The 19,139-nt window shown below is 41.0% G+C and overlaps 1 protein-coding gene across 1 annotated transcript in view; it reads right to left on the bottom strand.

Annotated features, from left to right (window-relative positions):
- The window catches only part of NAV2 (neuron navigator 2), a gene marked incomplete in the record, with an annotated part of 175,018 nt that overhangs the window by 16,055 nt on the left and 139,824 nt on the right, over window positions 1-19,139 (bottom strand). Inside the window, 9 exon segments of the mRNA XM_072422311.1 lie at window positions 3,668-3,720; window positions 7,177-7,365; window positions 7,650-7,810; window positions 9,346-9,390; window positions 12,841-12,906; window positions 15,270-15,722; window positions 16,504-17,194; window positions 17,288-17,570; window positions 18,079-18,217. Of these exon segments, the coding sequence (XP_072278412.1) occupies window positions 3,668-3,720; window positions 7,177-7,365; window positions 7,650-7,810; window positions 9,346-9,390; window positions 12,841-12,906; window positions 15,270-15,722; window positions 16,504-17,194; window positions 17,288-17,570; window positions 18,079-18,217 (2,080 nt within the window).

Below are 19,139 nucleotides of genomic sequence, written 5' to 3'. Positions count from 1 at the left end.
CTGCACAGAGAATGAGAGCATCAGTGATTGGTCTTTATTACAGGAAGTGTGTGCAGACTGTACTGGATCTATAAAGAAACTACATTGTCACCTTTGTATAAGACTACAAATACCTCCCCCTTCCATCGTCACTACAACTTATCTTACGCTTATACTGATAACACTGTAGGGTGCATAGAATAACAATGGATTTCTGCTCTTATAAAGATATGACAAAACCCTTTCAATTGTATATTTAACACATCAAAGGAGGGCAACATCGTGGCTCAGTGGTTAGAACTCTGGTCTTTGCAGCACTAGGTCACAGGTTTGAATCTCGGCCAGGACACTATCTGCATGGAGTTTGCAGGTTCTCCCCGTGTTGTGTGGGTTTCCTCCCAATATTCCAAAAACATGCAGTTAGGTTAATTGACTTCCCCCCAATTGACCTTAGTCTGTAATAAAGACATATGACTATGGTAGGGACATTAGATTGTGAGCCCTACTGTGGGACAGTTAGTCACATGACTATGGACTTTGTACAGAGCTGCGTAATATGTCAGCGCTATACAAATACTGTGTAGTAATAATAATAGGCATTATACATTTCAAAGCTGTAGATTTCTATTGGAATTTTGGGAGTTTTGTGCAGTAAAGGTGAAATTTGGCTCCCAGCACAAGCTTCCTGTATTAAGGACCAATCATTGCTGATTTTTTTTTTTTTGTACAGGATGATTGGTTTTATCCTCACCTCTCCTGCAGTGAGTGAATCTGCTGGGTCCCACAGCTCTGCTACAGACAGCACATTGTATTTGTCTTTGCTATTTTTGCAGACATTGTTGCTGACAAATTGGATTGATACCCTGTGCAGCTACGAAGGAATATAACTAAATAAAAGATTTTGTGCCTGGGGAATGAACACTCTGAACTTGTGCATGCTAGTTCTGAATTGGTGCCAGGTTGTAAAGCTAATATTAGCCCTGGAACCTGCAGCTTTCAGAACAAGTCAACAATGGCTGCTTCAGTATTTCTACACTTACAGTTCACCTTTCAGTGTTCAAGACAGGATTTGTTTTTTAAGCTGGGTGGGACGATATTGTAGGTGGGTGGCAGGCCCTGTACTGTGATCCAACTCTTCAGTAACCACCTGGTTGCTGGAAAGTGCCGGGCGGTGCACCCAGCTGAAAGGGGCCGGGGAGATCGCTGACTTTAATCATTTGAATGGTAATGATAAAATAGAGGAACTGAGAATCTATGTATATGAAAAAGTTAATAGAGTTACGGGGGATTTGGTTTTCACCTCCCTCATTTCTCTTTAGTTTAATATGTATATTAAGTTTCTTTGAAAGACATGGAGCTTCTATCACAGGATTGCTCTTAGTTTTTATTTTTTGTAAATAAAAAGGCTACAGGATCTCTGCCATGGAACTATATATAAATGGCTTTAGAACACGCGGGGGAGGATTAAGGCAAACAAGGATAGGGGGGGGGCAGCTTTCCATGAAGATAAACTGATACAATGGAGACATCATCCAGTTTAAACATTTATCTTTTCATCTCCTAAAAATAGAAACTGCGGGTGTGAAATGCAGAGACTTGTTACCTTTCCCTTATTTGGGCTGTTGGCTTTTTTTTAATGGAACCTCGCTGGATCGACTCATTCACTGGCAGGGAATTCTCTGGCAAGCAAAGCGGAGTGCTGGAGACATTAAACATTCAGAGTCTCAGATCTCAAACAATCTTGTTACAACAAGAGCCGCTGTTGTCTCACATTCCTCTGCAAATGACGAGATGGCCGAACACAATGGAGGTTGGATAGGGAATGGGCTGTGACTGCACAGGCGAGTCTGTGTGTCCTCGATCATCCTGACCTGGACAATTATATAATTCTGTTCCTAAGGCTACTCGGAATCTATAACAATCAAGCGTGCAACTTCAAGCCAAGGGATTGTTTAATCACCAAAATATTTCTTTGCTGGCAAATGTTTTAAATGTTTGAGCTTTATCTTTATGTTATGATGTTTTCCTAGATTGTAAGCTCTTTGGGGCAGGGTCCTCTCCTCCTCCTGTGTCACTGTCTGTATCTGGCTGTCATTTACAACTCCTACCTAATGTACAGCGCTGCATAATATGTTGGAGCTATATAAATCCTGTTTATTATTAATAATAATAATAATAATAATAATGTTGGACAATTCTTTGTTACCCTTGTTTCCTATGTACCCTTTATCTTTTCTTTGTTTCATTTAAACTTGATTTTTGTGGCTTAGTTCCTTGTTTTGTTTTTAGATAAACAATAAACAAATAAATAAACAAGTGATTCACACCTTTTTTTTTTCTTGTTCAAAAATTCAAACTCGGAGTACAAAAATATTTTTTTAACTATATTCCTCAATAGCCACAAAGAATATAAAATCAATTTTGCAAACCTAGATTATTATTATTAAACAGTATTTATTTAGCGCCAACATAATATGCAGCGCTGTACTTTTAATAGGGGTATCAGCTTGTAAAATAAGGGTCACATGATCACTGATATGTACAAAATCTGTGAAGAGCAGAGCTGTGGGAGGGATTCCGTAGGCCCATACACTGCAGGCTTCCTGCAGAAAACTATAGGAGGGGGCGGAGACAAGACCGGTCACCCTGCACAAAGACACAGCAGTGGGGGTCAGTCTTTATTACAGGAAGGTCCTGCACCGAGGCAAAGTATTAGGCCGCACTGCACAAATCTGGCAGAAATACACAAATCACTTCAAGCAAGAATCTACATGGCTTCTGTATTTGGACAATATTTGCTTATCATTGAATTTATGTTTAAGATATTTAAAAGGCTATACACAATACACAATATTAATTCCATAGCTGCCATTTTTGTGTCTGTTAAACTTTTAGGGCAGAAAATGGGTTTATTGCTGCAAGTACTATCTCTACCTGTAGGAAGATGAAGATGACATCTCTAAATTAACTAGATTGTAAGCTCTTCGGGGCAGGGTCCTCTCCTAATCCTGTGTCACTCTCTGTATTTGTCTGTCATTTGCAACCCATATTTAATGTACAGCGCTGCGTAATATGTTAGCGCTATTTAAATCCTGTTTAATAATTATTATTAATAATAATAATAATAATAATAAAACTTTGTACTCACACAGCTCCCATACCTATCTTTACATTTTTTCTTTCATTAATTTCCAAATCTACAATGTTTCAGTTACTCCTAAAAAAAAAAGATTGGTGGAATCCTAGCAAAACCAAATGCAGAGTCAATGGACCTGATTTATTAAAAAGTTCTCCAAGGCTGGAGAGGATACACTCTCATCAGTGAAGCTGGGTGATCCAGCAAATGTGAAATGAATCCGGTACAGGATTCAAAACATTTGCTAACAAATAGCAAATGACTGAATTAATCCATTCCAGGTTTGTTGGGTCACTCAGCTTCACTGATGAAAGTGTATCTTTGCATTGGAGAGCTTTAATAAATCTGACCCAATGTATGAACACTTGTATGAAAAAAGAGCTGGGGGTAGCCATAGAAACTACAAAAATTGTTTAATTCACTGATTAACAGACACCGGTATAATGGCAGCTGGAATGTGACTCCCACAGACAATGCACTCATGTTTCTTTCTCCCACCCGGGCCTTATTCACTAAATAGTGCAACTCCAGTGGTGCAGGCATCTTACTTACTGTGGAGTAGACAGACGATGTGCTGGAAACCAGAGAAAGGGAAGAGCCGTGAACTGTGGGAATAAAAGAGAGGAGATATAGATCAGACAGGGTCAGATATCGGGCACACAGACATGTCCAGCAGATTTATATCTTTGTAGTGGTTCTCTTTACAACAAGATCCCACTAAGTGAACCGAGAAACACATTTATGTTTTCTGTAAAGTGCAGCATGCTAAGTAAAGTGTCAGTGTAATGGATTCTCCCTTACGGAGATCACAGCATTACCTCTGACAAGTCATTTATCTGCTTTCCTCTCCAGAAGAACCCAGGCATCTTATGTTCAAGTGTCAGCATCTCACCTTGCTACAAAGTTACAGTCTGATCACTGAGAAAGAGGTGACCGGGAAAATGCTTCCTCGTGCCTGCAACAGACTGATAACATCATCTCAGCCTGGGCTAAGTCACTGACTGCAGATTAAGGTGCGGCTTTTAGCTATTTTTTTTGTTAGTTCATGAAATTGTTTTATTAGGCCGGTCAATGTAATAACTTTTAACTAACAAAAATGTCTTTGTATTGAGTTGCCAAAGAAACCCAAAGCTGTCTTCAGGTGCAGACCTGCCATTGGATGGAGGGTTCTCGTGTGGCACCTTGACAGCTGCTCGTTCACTTGCACCACAGTGCTGAATCTTACAGAACCAGCATCTGCACAATTATCAGAGGACGGCAGTGGGCAGTACTGGTATTCCGCCAGATTTACCAATAAACACAATTGCAATTAGCTGTCACTATAAGGAGATGTTCAGGTCAACAGAGCAGAAAAGGAGGGGGTATTAGACTTCAGGCTTAGAAAACTGTGTTTGTCACTCTTTTTCATGGAAGTGAGTTGGAATTACATACATATGTCTTGGCAAATTAAAAATGTCTTGGCTAATTAAGTGGACCTGTCTTTTAAACACGACTTCAACAAGGAATACACACTTAGGGGAAAAAAATATCATTTTAAAAAACTGGGGCAAAAAGTAATTGGAGACATTTTCAATGGAAAGCCCAACTTTAATTTTCTGACTTGTTCTAGGATTTTGCAAGGGTCTCTTATCATTGCCCCATTGTCCTTCATTTGTGTATCTCCAGTAAGCAGTTGTTTTTGCACTCACTGTTGTGTCATATTTGGTGGAAAATCAGATGACGTTTTTCAGTTGTTTGTTTCTATGCAGAGATTCCCGTAGGCCACAACAAACAGTGTAAAAGGACAGCAAACCAGATCTGCAGGTTCCTGTGTGTGTTTGTGTGTCTAGGGGTGAAGCAGTACTATTCCTGCAACCTGACACAGGTGAAGTGTTAAGTCACTTTCTTCATCATCACTTGGAAAAAACACAGCTGCACAAAGAAATTTTTTTACAACAATAAATGGCAGATTCTCCAAGTTAGTGTAAATCTAGATTATTGTTACAGATATATATATATATATATGTTTAATTTTATAAGTATGCATAGTTGGGAACACTCAGGATTTGGCCCCAGGATTCTGGCAAATGGTTTGCAAATCATCATGTCAAGATTTTAACACACAGGTAAGGCTGCGTACACCCATGCAACAATTGTCGTTGGAAAGGGTCTTTCACAATCCTTTCCAAGGACAAAAGACTGCAGGATGCACAAACGAGCGCTGTTCTGCTCTATGGAGAGGGGAGAATGATGGAGTGTTTTCTCCCCTTCACTTTTATTATGATCCTTCCTCGATGGACACCAAGCGCTGTCTGATATCAGACCTGAAGTGATTACTGGACGAGAATCGTCTGACGTGTATACATAGCCTAAGTGATTTTTTACAAAAGCAAATTACACATTGAAATTGCACATATTCTTTGATGACATTGTTTTGGATTACATATAAAATGCAATGCAAAATCCTTATGAAGGAAGCAAGAAAATGGTGCATGGACACCTTTAGAGATGCCCTGTTTTTTTCTTTAGAATAATGCAGACCAAAGATTTATTCTATAGGGAGCCACTATAGAGTACCTTAGCTTCTTCTGTCCAACAGTTCAATGTGTATTTAAAGAAGGGAGATTTGGGATGTCAAAGACCTTTCGATCAGGGGGATGGAACATGGAGTGTAATAGGTGTTCTGCTTAAGGTTGGTAATGTTGCAGGATGTCTGTACTGGATTTCTGTACCAGCTTTAGACTGGGCTATGAATGAATTTGACTCTGCTAGTTTAACTGGTGTGCGGGAAGTGTCTACCACCCCAACTGTTAGGCCCTTAAACATATTCATGTAACAGAGCTATGCAACAGTCAGAGCTACTGACAGTGTAGATACTTTTGTTTCTCATCTTCTGGTACCGAGGAACTTGGGAAGAGATAACATCAGAAAAGACCATTATACTAAAGATATTTTAGTTCTTGATAGCCGTTATATTCCTGCCATGCACACTCGGGTTGGGAATCGGCTTCCATCAAAAGGTTATCACACAGGTATTTTGATTGCTATGGCTATTTCCTTTCACATCTCCCTGATTGGCAGCATAGAGTTTTCACAGAGTGTAACTATAGACATTTTAAAGAAGATAACCATCATAGATCAGAATTCTCCCTGAAGATGAAACATTATCTGAAAATGATATCTTGCAGAAAGCTTCTCGAAGCAGTCAGGTATTTGCCTCCTAGTGCTAAGGTAAGGCAGAAAAGGTTGCACACAATGGTACATTTTTGGCAAAACAGATTTAAAAGGTACTGTGATAATCCTGCTCCACTTCAAATGGTAACTGATGTTGTGAAAAAGATATATACTATAATACCAGGTGGTTTCCAAGGCAGGTAAAAAAAATGTGAATGGAGGAAAGTATACCACATGTACAAACATCACAGTTAAGGAAGAAGTCATTTAGGCAAAACCTAAATAGGAATATGATTACTCAAATGCTTTACTCCAGATGGAAAGGGCCATTGTAAAAAAAAAAAAACACAATAAGGATGTGAAGCGCTCACATGACTATATTCCTTTTTATAGGTTTCCTTTGGACCCATGGTTTTTCCTTTTTGAATTAGGCAGATCAAGGATTTATTCTATAGGGAGCTCCTTTAAAGTGCCTTTGCTTCCTCCTGATCATAAAAGCTCAATGTGTATTTGGGATATCAAAGTCCTTTAAATACCTGACAACTATTCAGGTGGAACTGAACATAGCATATAATAATTGTTCTGCCTAAGGTTGGTAATGTTGCAGGAAGTCTGTACCAGGTTCCTATACAACTTTAGACAGGGCTATGAATGAAAACCGCAATAAATGTGAAGTGCTCATATGAACATATTCCTTTTTTTTTTTAGGTTTCCTTTTGCAGACACCTGAGTAGAGGTGAGACATTGGTCATATGATATTTCCAGATAAGGAGAACTGGGGTATGGGTTAGGTTATTGGATCTGCCTTAAGTTGATCCCATAAGCCTCTCTGGCAGAGACGACATTGGCAATAGTCATGTGATTATTTCAGTAGACTATAGTTGGACATGCCTTAAGGCAACACTTACCTTCTTCAAACCCATCTCGGAAAGATCCTGAGCGACTCATAGTTCGTGTCTTCTCATCCAGTGACATGGAGCTGTTTCGGAAGCGGGTCTCACCGTAGTGGTCACACGAGCCATCGGCATTGGACAGGCTGTGAGTTCTAAGCATTGTCGAGTTGGACAAACTCATCTGTGAAGAAGCTGTTGGGCTTGCTGTAGGTACAAAACACATACATAAACGTAAAATATATTTAGGTCAACAGGTTATACAATAAGTTTAGTGTTCTCTTCAGTCCCTTTTAGCTGGGTGCACTTTTCAGTAACCACTCTGTTTTTTGGTGGTTACTGAAAAGTTGGATCACAATACAGGGGCTGTTGCCCACCTACAGCTTCCTCCCACCAAGCTTAAAAAATATCTGGGTAGAACACTGAAGTTATTGTGATAACTTCCATAGTGGTGAAAACCATCACTTAACCAAGAGATGTTAGTAACTTACCAAGCTGAGAAAAGTTAAATCTAGTTCCAGAAGGAGATGTAATGCTGGAGCCAGGCGAAAATGGAGAGCTACTGGCCGTGTCCTGTAGCCCTCCAGCCGAATGGGAACGCAGCCATTCCTTGGTGTCATCTTGACTCCGGAGCTGAGAGGATGGTGCATACCTGGGTAAAGCCAGGAGAAATGGTTCATAATATGTGTAGACAAAGACATGGTAACCTTAGAAATCATGCACAAACCATCCATGTGGATAACTCAGACATTTAAACAAAAATGTAACACAGAACTGAGAGAACCATAAGATTCAACAACCATATTGGTGAATATTTCCAACAAATAAAAATAAATTTAGGTTAAAAATTGGTTAACTAATGCAATTTAGTATATTACTTTAAATGTCCAAAACAACTAAAAAGTACAGAAGTCAGAAATTCTGGTTAGTTAAAAGCAACCGGTCATTGGTCCTACAATTATTTGAATTTTGAAAACTGGATATTTGGGATTGTAATAGCATGAGAGTTAGGAGTTGGGATATCTGGTGTGTTTCAGCTTGCCAGGGACCATACAGCACCAACCAATTATTTGTAAGAAGCCAGATCTTTGGGAAATACAATGTCTGTAACCATAGCCAAACTGATCACCAACCAACAACCAATGTTACATCAATCGTTATACTGAAGTGTCAGTCCACCCAATAAAGTTTCGGTTCTACTTGGCATCTATTATGCTTCAGTTCAGGGTTCTTTTCCCACCTAAATCAATATCAATCTTCTTATCTACATTAAAAAGCCAGGACAAGAAGTAGAAACCCCACATAATAGTCATGGGCAGGCATACAGATCCAGGAACTTTAAATGTTATCATTCATTTAGAATTTTCTGCAGAAATCAATGGCTAATGCAGAACCACTACTAGTAAAACTGGGAACACATTTGTAATATAGGTAAAACAGAGTTATGGGTGGTCTGACGCTTTAAAAACGGACATTCAAAGCTCAACTCCAGAAATCTTATTCATGGAAAGAGAAGGGACAGAAAATGAGGAGAATAGGAAGATAGCATTTCATAACTATATGATGGAGCACTACATTTATCCACCATGGCTCTCACTGTGCTCTTTAGTCTCCCTCGAAAACCAAATACTTCAGCAGTTTACTTAGAAAACAAAAGTTTAGATACTAAATAACTGCAAAACAATCACAAGATGTGAATTAATTCTTTCAGTTCAATTTCTTAGCTGTGATAATATTTCACTTTTTACTTTCTTTGATTGTGTGGAATTTACAATCAAACTTGCAATAATAATTTAGAAACATAAAAATAGAAGTAGACAATGTCACAGCATGGTGGCTCAGTGGTTATCACTCTGGCCTTTGCAGCGCTGGGTCCCAGGTTCGAATCTCGGTTTGCAGGTTCTCCCCGGGTTTGTGTGGGTTTCCTCTGGGTAGCTGCATTTTTACAGCTCAATCTTTACACAATATTAATAATTATTTACAGCTGAATATGATTTATTTGCCTTTTCACTATTACATTCATCAAAATTCTGCTGGTTAGAAATCGTACAACATTTCACCAGTTCTCCACATGCAACACAAAAACCACTTTATATATTGGTTGTACAAACATGAATGCAAAACTGAAGACACAAAACAACAAGACTTCCAAACCACACTTTGCAGAAGTCACAACGGTGGCAATACCTGAATCCTTTCTTAGGCAATGTGTTTCTATCGAGCTGGGGGTCGCTGCAGCAAAGTTAAGAGAGGAAAGATAATTTTTAAAGAGTGGAAACAGGAAGTGGTGAGGTTTACGGAGCAGCCAAACCATAGAGCGGGAGGGATGCTTGAACACAAAAACGTGCAAGGAGAGTGTGAAACGTGCAAGGTGAACACTCACAAGTCCAGGTTGTGAGGAATAGACACTCAGACCAGTACTGATGTTAATAGGAAGTTTTTTTAATGCATCATTGCATTGTCTAATAATATTTAGAGGCAAAGCAGCAAAACCGCTGTATATCACCAATGGTAATGGCTTATACCATATAGAAAAAACTTTTATTCCGAGGGACACCGGAAATAATTTCAGGTCATGGGGAACCCTATTAAAACCATAGAAGGCCAATGGAAAAGAATTACCCAAAGCGTTAGAGGTCAGTAGGTAAAAATGCCCCTTACAGATGGCTAAAGGGGTTTGGTGTCATGGTACTGATTTTGCCATCTGGCCTTGGTCATGAAACTACGAGGTCACCATTACATAGAATCCCAAAGTTCAAGGATCCCACAACATTCTCTTGTAGAAAATTACTGATCTAGAATATGGCAAAACTGTTCCGTCTATGGTTAATGGTACCAAACTTTCTACTCTCTATGAACTGCCCTATATCTGTTTGTATATGTCTGGATTGTTGGAATATTACTCTATCTATTTGTATGATATATTCAGTTCAGTCTCTATCCTCCCCTGAGGAAGCCATAGGGCGAAATGCATCAGGACCAGACACAACCCTATGGTTTGGATATCTCCTGAGACAAATATATAACCATAACACCTTACAGTGTGTATCATGCTATTGTTCCTTATGTGTTGATTATTAGCTCACTTGTAAAGCCTTTAATTCTACATATCTACATTAAGTAAATTACTAGTGTTGCCATAACAAGTGGGCATAAATGGCCGGGTGTAACTTAGTGACCCTTGGAGGGTAAATGCTTATTGTTTGGAGGTTGCCACAGCCAGCCACACTTAAAGCTAATACTTTGCAAATTCCTTTGGTTCAAAAAAAAAAAAAAACCCTCTCGTCCACTGGAAACAAAAAGCATTTACTCTCCAAGGGTCACCAAACTGCACCCGGCCATTTATAATTTAAAACTACTATTATTGCTACCACTACTTCTCTCTGATCCTAACACAGAGCTCAAAACAACGGCCAATACTACACCATAATATCTCTCGATTAGGATTTTTATCTCTCCATCATCCATAAATAAGCCCTGAAGAAGTCCCAGGTAAAAGGGACAAGTGTCCTAAATTCTACACAACCTATTTGAGATGTGTGATGTCTAGCAATAGTATAAATGTTACTTTCTGTATGTATTTGGTAACTTTCACAAGTAAAAACCTATTTTTATTTGCCAAAAACTCCCTTCTTTTGCTTCTATCCTCTACATGTTTATACAAAGGTGAACATTTCCTTGCTCTGCCTTACAACGTTACATTTGTTTATAAGGTGTGGCTGGATAGGAGCTGAACAGTATTCACATTATGACTGATACTGTTTCCAGTGACGTTAGGTTGTAATTATAGAGATTATTTAGAAAGTGCGCACACCTCATGTGACCTGAACTTCCCCTAACTGAAAGTTATGACAAATATCGCCTTGGCTGCCAACCAACCCACAACCTGTGCCAGCGGAGCGAAGAGGAATATATATTAATCAGGCTGACGTGATGGTAAACCTGCAGAAGCTGCTACCTGGAGCTGGAAAGCCAGATAAAATAAAAGGGATTCTGATCTTAAATTTGGAGGCAAAAAAATAAGCAATAATATTATGCTTTTCTAATACATTATTAAGCGTATGAGAGTTGGCAATGACTTATTAAACCCTCCTAGGCATGTGAAAACATCGGCACACTTGTTTTGGGTGCGCCTTATTGCACTGCCAAGTACAGTCACACCCCCAAAAACAAAAAGAATTGTGGCGCTTCTGGAAACTCTCAAGGGTATAAAGATTTTGGCTCAGTGGTTAGCACTCTGGCTTTTGCAGCGCTGGGTCCCAGGTTTGAATCTCAGCCAGGACAATATCTGCATGGAGTTTGCAGGTTCTCCCCGTGTTTGCGTGGGTTTCCTCCAGGTACTCCAGTTTACCCCAAATTGACCTTAGACTGTGTTAATGACATATGACTATGGTAGGGACATTAGATTGTAAGCCCCTTTAAGGGACAGCTAGTCACATAACCTTGGACTTTGTACAGTGCTGCGTAATATATCAGCGCTATATAATAATAATTATCCTTCTCAACCTAATCCTGAAATGTATTCTACTCCCCTACCCCTGGGCTTGAACATAACTATTTTTTAGCAATCCATCACATGGATATTGATACCAATATCACGTCCTGCATAATAATACAAAATAGAAAAAAAAATCTGCACCCTAAATTATGGGCAATGTTGGTTGTGCCGATACTTCTTATCCCTGCCAGGGGTGCGGGCATAGCTTACCATAGCAAGTATACCATTGGCATACCAATACCAAGCACAACCCTGACAATGGACATGTTTAGGTCTATATGGTAAGTAAAATGTGATTATTAAAGCAAGCATGTTATTTTTTCAATTCCGGTATTTAGATTGTAAGCTCTTAGGGGCAGGGTCCTCTCTTCCTCCTGTGTCACTGTCTCTGTCTGTCATTTGTAACTCTGTAACTTTGTAACAAATATGTTGGTGCTATATAAATCCTGTCTAACGGGCTGTACAGTGGCTCGGTGGTTAACACTCTGGCCTTTGCAGCGCTGGGTCCCAGGTTCAAATCTCGGCCAGGACATTATCTGCATGGAGTTTGCAGGTTCTTCCCATGTTTTCATGGATTTCCTCCCACATTCCAAAAACATGCAGTTAGGTTAATTGGCTTCCCCCCAAAATAGACATTAGACTGTGTTAATGACATATGACATGGTAGGGACATTAGATTGTGAGCTCCTTTGAGGGACAGCTAGTGACATAAATATCGACTTTGTACAGCGCTGCATAATATGTTGGCACTATATAAATCCTGGTAATTAATAAAAATAGGGTCACGGAAAGGTACGACTGAAGCTTTGCCTTGCTGCTCAATGTCAAATAAGATAAGTCTGTAAATACAAAGAGTCGGGAGCGCTGTCCCCGGATCATAACCCAGACACACTAGACACAGACCGCAAGCGATCACTTATCCAAGCACGTGACAATGATGACGGACAACAGAGGTGATGACAAGCTGTCAGGCTGCAGCCGCATGCCAGAGGAAAAGCTGTCTGCCAGCGAGAAGCTGTCGATGCGATCATTGCACTGGACTACAAAACACCATGATGGAAACCGCAAGCAACAGGCCTCTGGTGATGGACAAGCGGTTTGTTTCCGCAGACAGACAACAAAGCGCGGGCCCGCTGTGTGTACATAGGACAGGCATTGTGCACAGCCATGACAGACGCAGTTACCTGTCCTGCTTCCGAGGAAGAGTGTTTCTGCTGAACTTAGGACTAGCACCAGGGGAGGACAGAGGGCTACAGTAACAAAATCGACACCAAGCACAAAACAGCATTAACAAATGAAAAAAAAAATAAGCCACAAATTTCACAAAGTCAGCTCCACCCAATGCTGGAGTTGGAGGCACATTGCTTGGTTGAATGGCTTACTTAGCTGGGACTGCAGTGGTGAAAAGTGTCCAAATCTATACCTGCCCAAATGGCCACAGCAAGCCCAGTGGGAGCCATGATTATTGGGGGAAGAATGAAACAATGGGCCTGATTTATTAAAGCTCTCCAAGGCTGGAGAGGATACATTTTCATTAGTGAAGCTGGAATGGATTTGGTCCAGGATTCAAATATTTGCTAGCAAATAGCAATTGACTTTAAATAAATTAATTGCAGATTTGCTGGATAACCCAGCTTCACTAATGAAAGTAATAAATCAGGCCCAATAAACTGAAACTGAGAATTCTGTAGATGTCTCATCACTGGAGAGTCCCAAAAAGTAAAAGATGAAATGTGAGCCATTGTGCCAACAATGTGGACAATCTCAGTTTCGGATGGAGTTGCCTTTTATTATCAGTAACCTAAAATGCAATTTAAATCAGCAAGAACCGGTTAACCTTTTTTTTGTTTGGTCCCGAGTCCTATGATGGAGATTTTACCTCTATATGTGGACTGCAGAAAAAGCAGGAAGCAACAACAAATCTTCCTAAAGTTACAAAACAGTCCCACTTGCCACCACCCACCGGAAGAATTCCTTCACTGTATGTTCTGGTGGTAATTATAATTTTGGATTTTCTGTCTCTGAAACGACTGGCACCAGGAGCAAAAGTGTGGATAAATCTCCCCAAATATGACTCAGACAGCAATACAAAAACAGCAGGGGCTCTATATACACTTTGATGAGTGAATAATCATCTGTGGGTCTGTTTTGTAAATGTTAGAAAGAAGATAGGAATTTTTATTGTATCTCTTTATGCTGATTCATAATCAGCTGTGGGTGAATCACAGCTTCAATGAAAAGGATTATTGTTATCTGTGTATATCTGATGCAGACTGGACTACCTGCAGATAGCATATGTGATATTAAACATTCATCATATGTATCCATAAGCAGCGAGCTTGTGTGATTTCCTTACTACATTAGGAATATTTTGGTGGGGGGTCAGACACCTTATGGACTGTCCCAGGACCATTCAGAAAATTAGGGTGCTGGTCTGTATGGTTCCTGTGTCATGGTGGGTTTCCTCCTGCACCATTATTTGATCCATTTTCTTCAATCCCAACTGAACCTTCAGTTTAAATCCACTAAATACATTCCAGGTGGATCAAAGCAAAATGTTTCTAATGTCAATTGACTACAATTTGGTGATATTCTAAAGCAGCCATATACTAGGCTTCTCCCTACCTGCATGTTGAAGAGAAGGACTCTTGCTTTCTGTGTGGAGTAAGTGGTCTTAAAACAGTGGCCCAACACACCCCATACGGAGTCAGCTAGGGTTAAGCTATGTACACACTTCCAATGGTTCTTGGGCCATATTCGGCACAGGGCCGATATCAGGCGTGAATCTAGTGTGTGTACAGCGCACATCGTTCATCGTCCGAACGACTATCCTGGCGGATCCACGAACGATTGTAATACAAGAGAAGGGGGAGAGCATGCAGCGGGGTGCCGCTCCGTCGTTCTCCCCCTCCCCTCTGCATAGAGAAGAACGATGCTGTATGTACAGCACTCGTTCATGCATCGTGCAGTGCATAGTCGTTAGAAAGATTTGTGAAAGATCTTTTCCAACAACTATAATTGGAAGTGTGTACGCAACTTAAAGACCTTTGCTGATTACAGAGTTCTAGAACTGATTTAGTAGGTGACATGTCAGACCTCTGCAGAGAATCCCCTTCATAGCAATGTTGGAAAATGTGAAATGTTTTGTTTCCTGAAGTGATCTGAGTACTTTTATATACAAAGGAGATTTTTTGGAGTTGTTTCATATAATTTAACATTTAGAGAAACTCCAAGCAAATAGCTAAACACACAGCTAAAGTACTGACATGGGAGCTATGTTGCCTGGGAAAGTATATGTATTTCTGTCCACCAGGTAAGCCTGCTAAGCTGACTTTCCCTATTGCAGGTAGAGAGTAGGTTAGGTACCCACCTCCAGCCTGTGACTTGACATCATGGAGCAGCAACAAGCTGGTAAAGTCATCCTTCTACTCTATCCTCCTGTGAGAATATTTGCATATGGCCCATCTGATCTCCACGTGTTGTCCCTAACCTCTAAGTACTGCTCAATAAATACATAACGGATCTATTGATTTTTTTTTTATATCTGCTTTAAGATATAGTCCTATGCACGGTTCTTAACAAAGGACAGTGAATAATATTGCAGATAGCTCACCTTTCTGACATTGTAGTCTTTACGCTATTGGTCCTGACAAATCCAGACATGGAGTCATCCCGGGGAGATGCAGTCAGAGCACTGGGAGAATTATTGCTGCTGAGACTGATGTCAATGGATTCACAACTGGTGTGAAGGCTGCTGACAGACTGAAATCCCAAACCATCCTTACTGACAGCGGAGGAGCTGCTGGCATTGGTGCCCCACGTTAGGCTATTGGAAGGTGCAGAATGGGCAGAGCCGGGGCTGGAGGCCAGTGGAGATGGGTTCAGATCCATGCTCTTCCCATACAGGGGACTACTTCCTCCACTGCTCAGAATGCCGCTACCGGATGGTGAGTCCGGGTGAGAGGAGCTGTTCATGGTGGCATGTGGGTTAGAAATGATGACAGAGTTTTTCATGTTCTCCGAAGTAGTGACTGGGCTTGGTTTATTAGGCTTTCCTCCAAAAAGCCTGGATAAAGAAAATCAGAATTAGGATGGTAAAGAGAACCTATCACAATAAACCTAACTGCTTCTAGATACATTTTTTGATCCACTGTGTTGCATTAGGCAGCCTATTTAAATAAATAGGGCTGTAATGCAGTGCACAATATTGCCTGAGAAGTAAATGCACCACAATGGACTATCCTGTAGTAAATAAGCCCTTCAAGAATAAAATTCCAGCAAGGAGAACAGGATCCCATCCCTCCTGAAAACATCACATTGCTCTTAGGACTCCTCTCAAGAGTCCCAGGCAATCAAAGGGTTACAGTAAGGGAGATACAGTATCAGAGCAAAAATCATAAGGCCTTTATTAGGTGGGCTTCATTCTTCATTCATCTTAAAAATGGGTGTTCCATGCAGGCTGTATTGGTATGCAGACCACCCTAAGTAACCCCTACAAGCAATGTGGAGCCTCCATGATTTAGGGAACTATGATCCAATCACTAAATGGAGCAACCCCAGGGACAGCCAGGCTGGAGAGCAAAGGTTTTTATGAAGCTGGACATCCTTCCGCCAGGCAATGATGTGATCCCTATCTGACTTGCTGCAGCTTCTCCTTTACATTGTGAAAAGATATCACCATTTTAATTACAGAAGATGAACCTTTATAACTGTGCAAGACTAAAAGGCTGGAGTTCAGCTTTAAAGATTTGCATTAATTAATGTCTCCGAGACTTGTCCTAAAGACCTAAACAGAATGTGAAAATTATCTGATAAGCCTACTATAAACTGGGAATGCAGCACTATACCTGCGTAATGTGGGTGAAGATACATCGGGGTATTTGTTTCCTGGCTGCCGGGTACCAGGAACTCCTTGGGACGCCGGGGTCAGTTTCACAGAATTGCACGAAGCTACGCTCTCATTATCTGAGGAGATCCCTTTCTCACGGTCGGTCTGATTAATTAATCCGGGGATCGAGTTTCCAAAAGTCACTTTGCTGGTCTCCCGCATTTTAGGGACAGGCAGCCCAGCCGACTTGCTGCTAATGTTGGAGTCGATGCTACTGGTGCTTGAACGGTTCCCAGCACCGCTTCGGGATTTACTAGGTCGGGGTAAGCTACGGTACTGAAGGTTGGTTCTGGCACTAAGTTGTAAGTAGCCATCATCATGGTTATGTGAGCCATCTACACTGGCCTTACGGTTGGCTGACCTGCCGATGAGTCCAGCAGATTTTGGCAATTTCCCCAAAGTAGCAGAGCCGCTGGTGATGGTGGCACCACTGGTGGTTATTATAGGCATGCCGACAACAGTGCTTCCTGGTTTCTTAAAGCCAAAAGTGTTTGTGTTTGCAGTGATGGACCTTGAGGTATTGCTTGGAGGTTTCTTGGTCTCATCCCCACTGCTGCGGCCTGCATCCGATGGGGAACGTTTTACCTGTGCAGACTTTGGAGAAAGCCGACCTTTCTCGGATACCTTTGCATCGTCAGTTTTCCCTGTGCCTATGAAAAGGAAGAAAATATTACTGGTTGTTCTGGTAAAGAATGGTTACCCAGACACATTTAAATATATCCTAAACTCGACCCATCTCTTACCTGCCCCAGGTGTCTTTAGGGTCCCTGATGGTTTAGTACGAGGTGCTGTTATCCCCACCTGCGCCGTCATTCCCCTTCGCCAGGACCCAGTCTGTGAGATGACTGTATTCTTCCTCCCAGATGTGCTTTTGTCCGACTCATCTGAAATGTCTGAAGGATTTTTCCTCCATTTACAACCAGATTCCATCTTCACTCCACTATCTGAGCCCCCATCCAACCTCTTCAGATCATCGCCAGACCACTGCGAATTGCGGTCAATGTGAAGATGCTTCTCTGCGTCTGTCTGCAGGAGAGGAGATAAAGGTACAAAGTTTAGACAAAGTTTTACACCTGACTCAATGCAACATTTATTTATACTATTGATTTTATAGAAAACTAAGTGACCCTGTCACCAACTTAACATTATTTTCCGTGAAAAAGCAACAAGAACTGTGGAGGGATTTGAAGGCAAAGCATAGGAGCTTGAATTTGATTTTAAGGTGAAATGGAAGTCCATGAAGAGGCAGCAGAAGAGATGCTGCACAATGATTGTCATTGAAATGGTCTGGCAATGGGTTCCCTATTTTAAAGCAGTTGCCTTGCATGGACAAGGTATAATCTTATAAAATACACTGTCCAGGTGTCATTTTTTTATAATTTGCTCTGGAAAACTAGTCCTACAAGTCCATAAGTAGTCCTAGAACCTGTATCAGATCTTATAATAACATGAAATACTATGGTCGTCTCCTTTGGTATTCCAGCAGCACCAGATATGTACTATTAAACAGATGCTAGGTGGTTGGGTACGGTACCTGCACGTCCAGGTTCTTCCTCGATGATGCTGGCGTGTTGGCGTAAGAGCTGATGGAGGAGCTGGTGTTGATATCATCAGTGCTGAGGTTGTCGATGGTATCGCTGATGCCGCTGCTCACCGAGCTGCTGTCATCCCAGCTGAAAGAGACACAAGAAGCCTTTAATAAGTCAGCCATGTAAAAGATGCCAAAACAAACCACAGAACCCAGGCTCACACCAAATCCCAGGACTCGTCGCCGTTATCACACCTCTGTACAACACACAGACCTCCCTTGTTATGAAATAACCCCGACCACACAGAACCCAACCTGGGAGGTGCAGATGCTTTACTAGAGGAAGAGAAAGTGAGAAATTTCCAACAGACAAAGCTGTAAAATACACACCTGAATTCCAGAACTTTATAGACAACGCAAACAGATTTAAACGGCCCTCATGAGTTACCTAATTTTCATAAACCGGTTTATGCAAAAGCATTTTTAGCAGTAGAGCTTTACGGATTACAACTTTGAACATGCGCCACTTTTTTTATATTAACAAAAAAAACTTGAGCACAACCAGAGACTTTGCCTAGACTGAGATGATGTCATCAGTCTGCTGCAGGCGGGAGGAAGCATTTCCTGTATCTCCACTCCTCTTTTGCCCACTTTTTGCACAGACACAAGGACTGGGTCATCTCAGGAAGTAGATGGTAACCCTAAACAAATAAGATGCTGCCCTTCTAGAGAGTAAAGCATGAATCCATTGGGGGGGGGGGGGGGAGTAGTGTAATCTCTGTGAGAAGTAATAAATACCTGGAAGTTTTACACTGAAATCTCTATTATCTGATGATAGGTCCACTTTAACATGTTAAGATCACCTAGAAGAAAGCTGCTATTGCCGACCACTGCCTGACAAGCTGAAAAGCATGATCATATTTTGCCTTTACTGGCTGCATGCTGGACCCAGCAGTTTTTCCCCAGAAGGATCTGCAGTATTTCTAGAATGAGAACAAGTTAATGAGGACAAATAACTTTGTTTATCTTTAATATACATAGCCCTTGGCTCCTGATAGCTGCTCCTC

This window comes from Pyxicephalus adspersus, chromosome 9 (genome assembly GCF_032062135.1).
Source record: "Pyxicephalus adspersus chromosome 9, UCB_Pads_2.0, whole genome shotgun sequence".
Classification (NCBI taxonomy): Eukaryota; Metazoa; Chordata; class Amphibia; order Anura; family Pyxicephalidae; genus Pyxicephalus; species Pyxicephalus adspersus.
The sequence above is the reverse complement of the archived record's forward strand: the minus strand, read 5'-3'. Positions and strand labels throughout refer to the sequence as shown.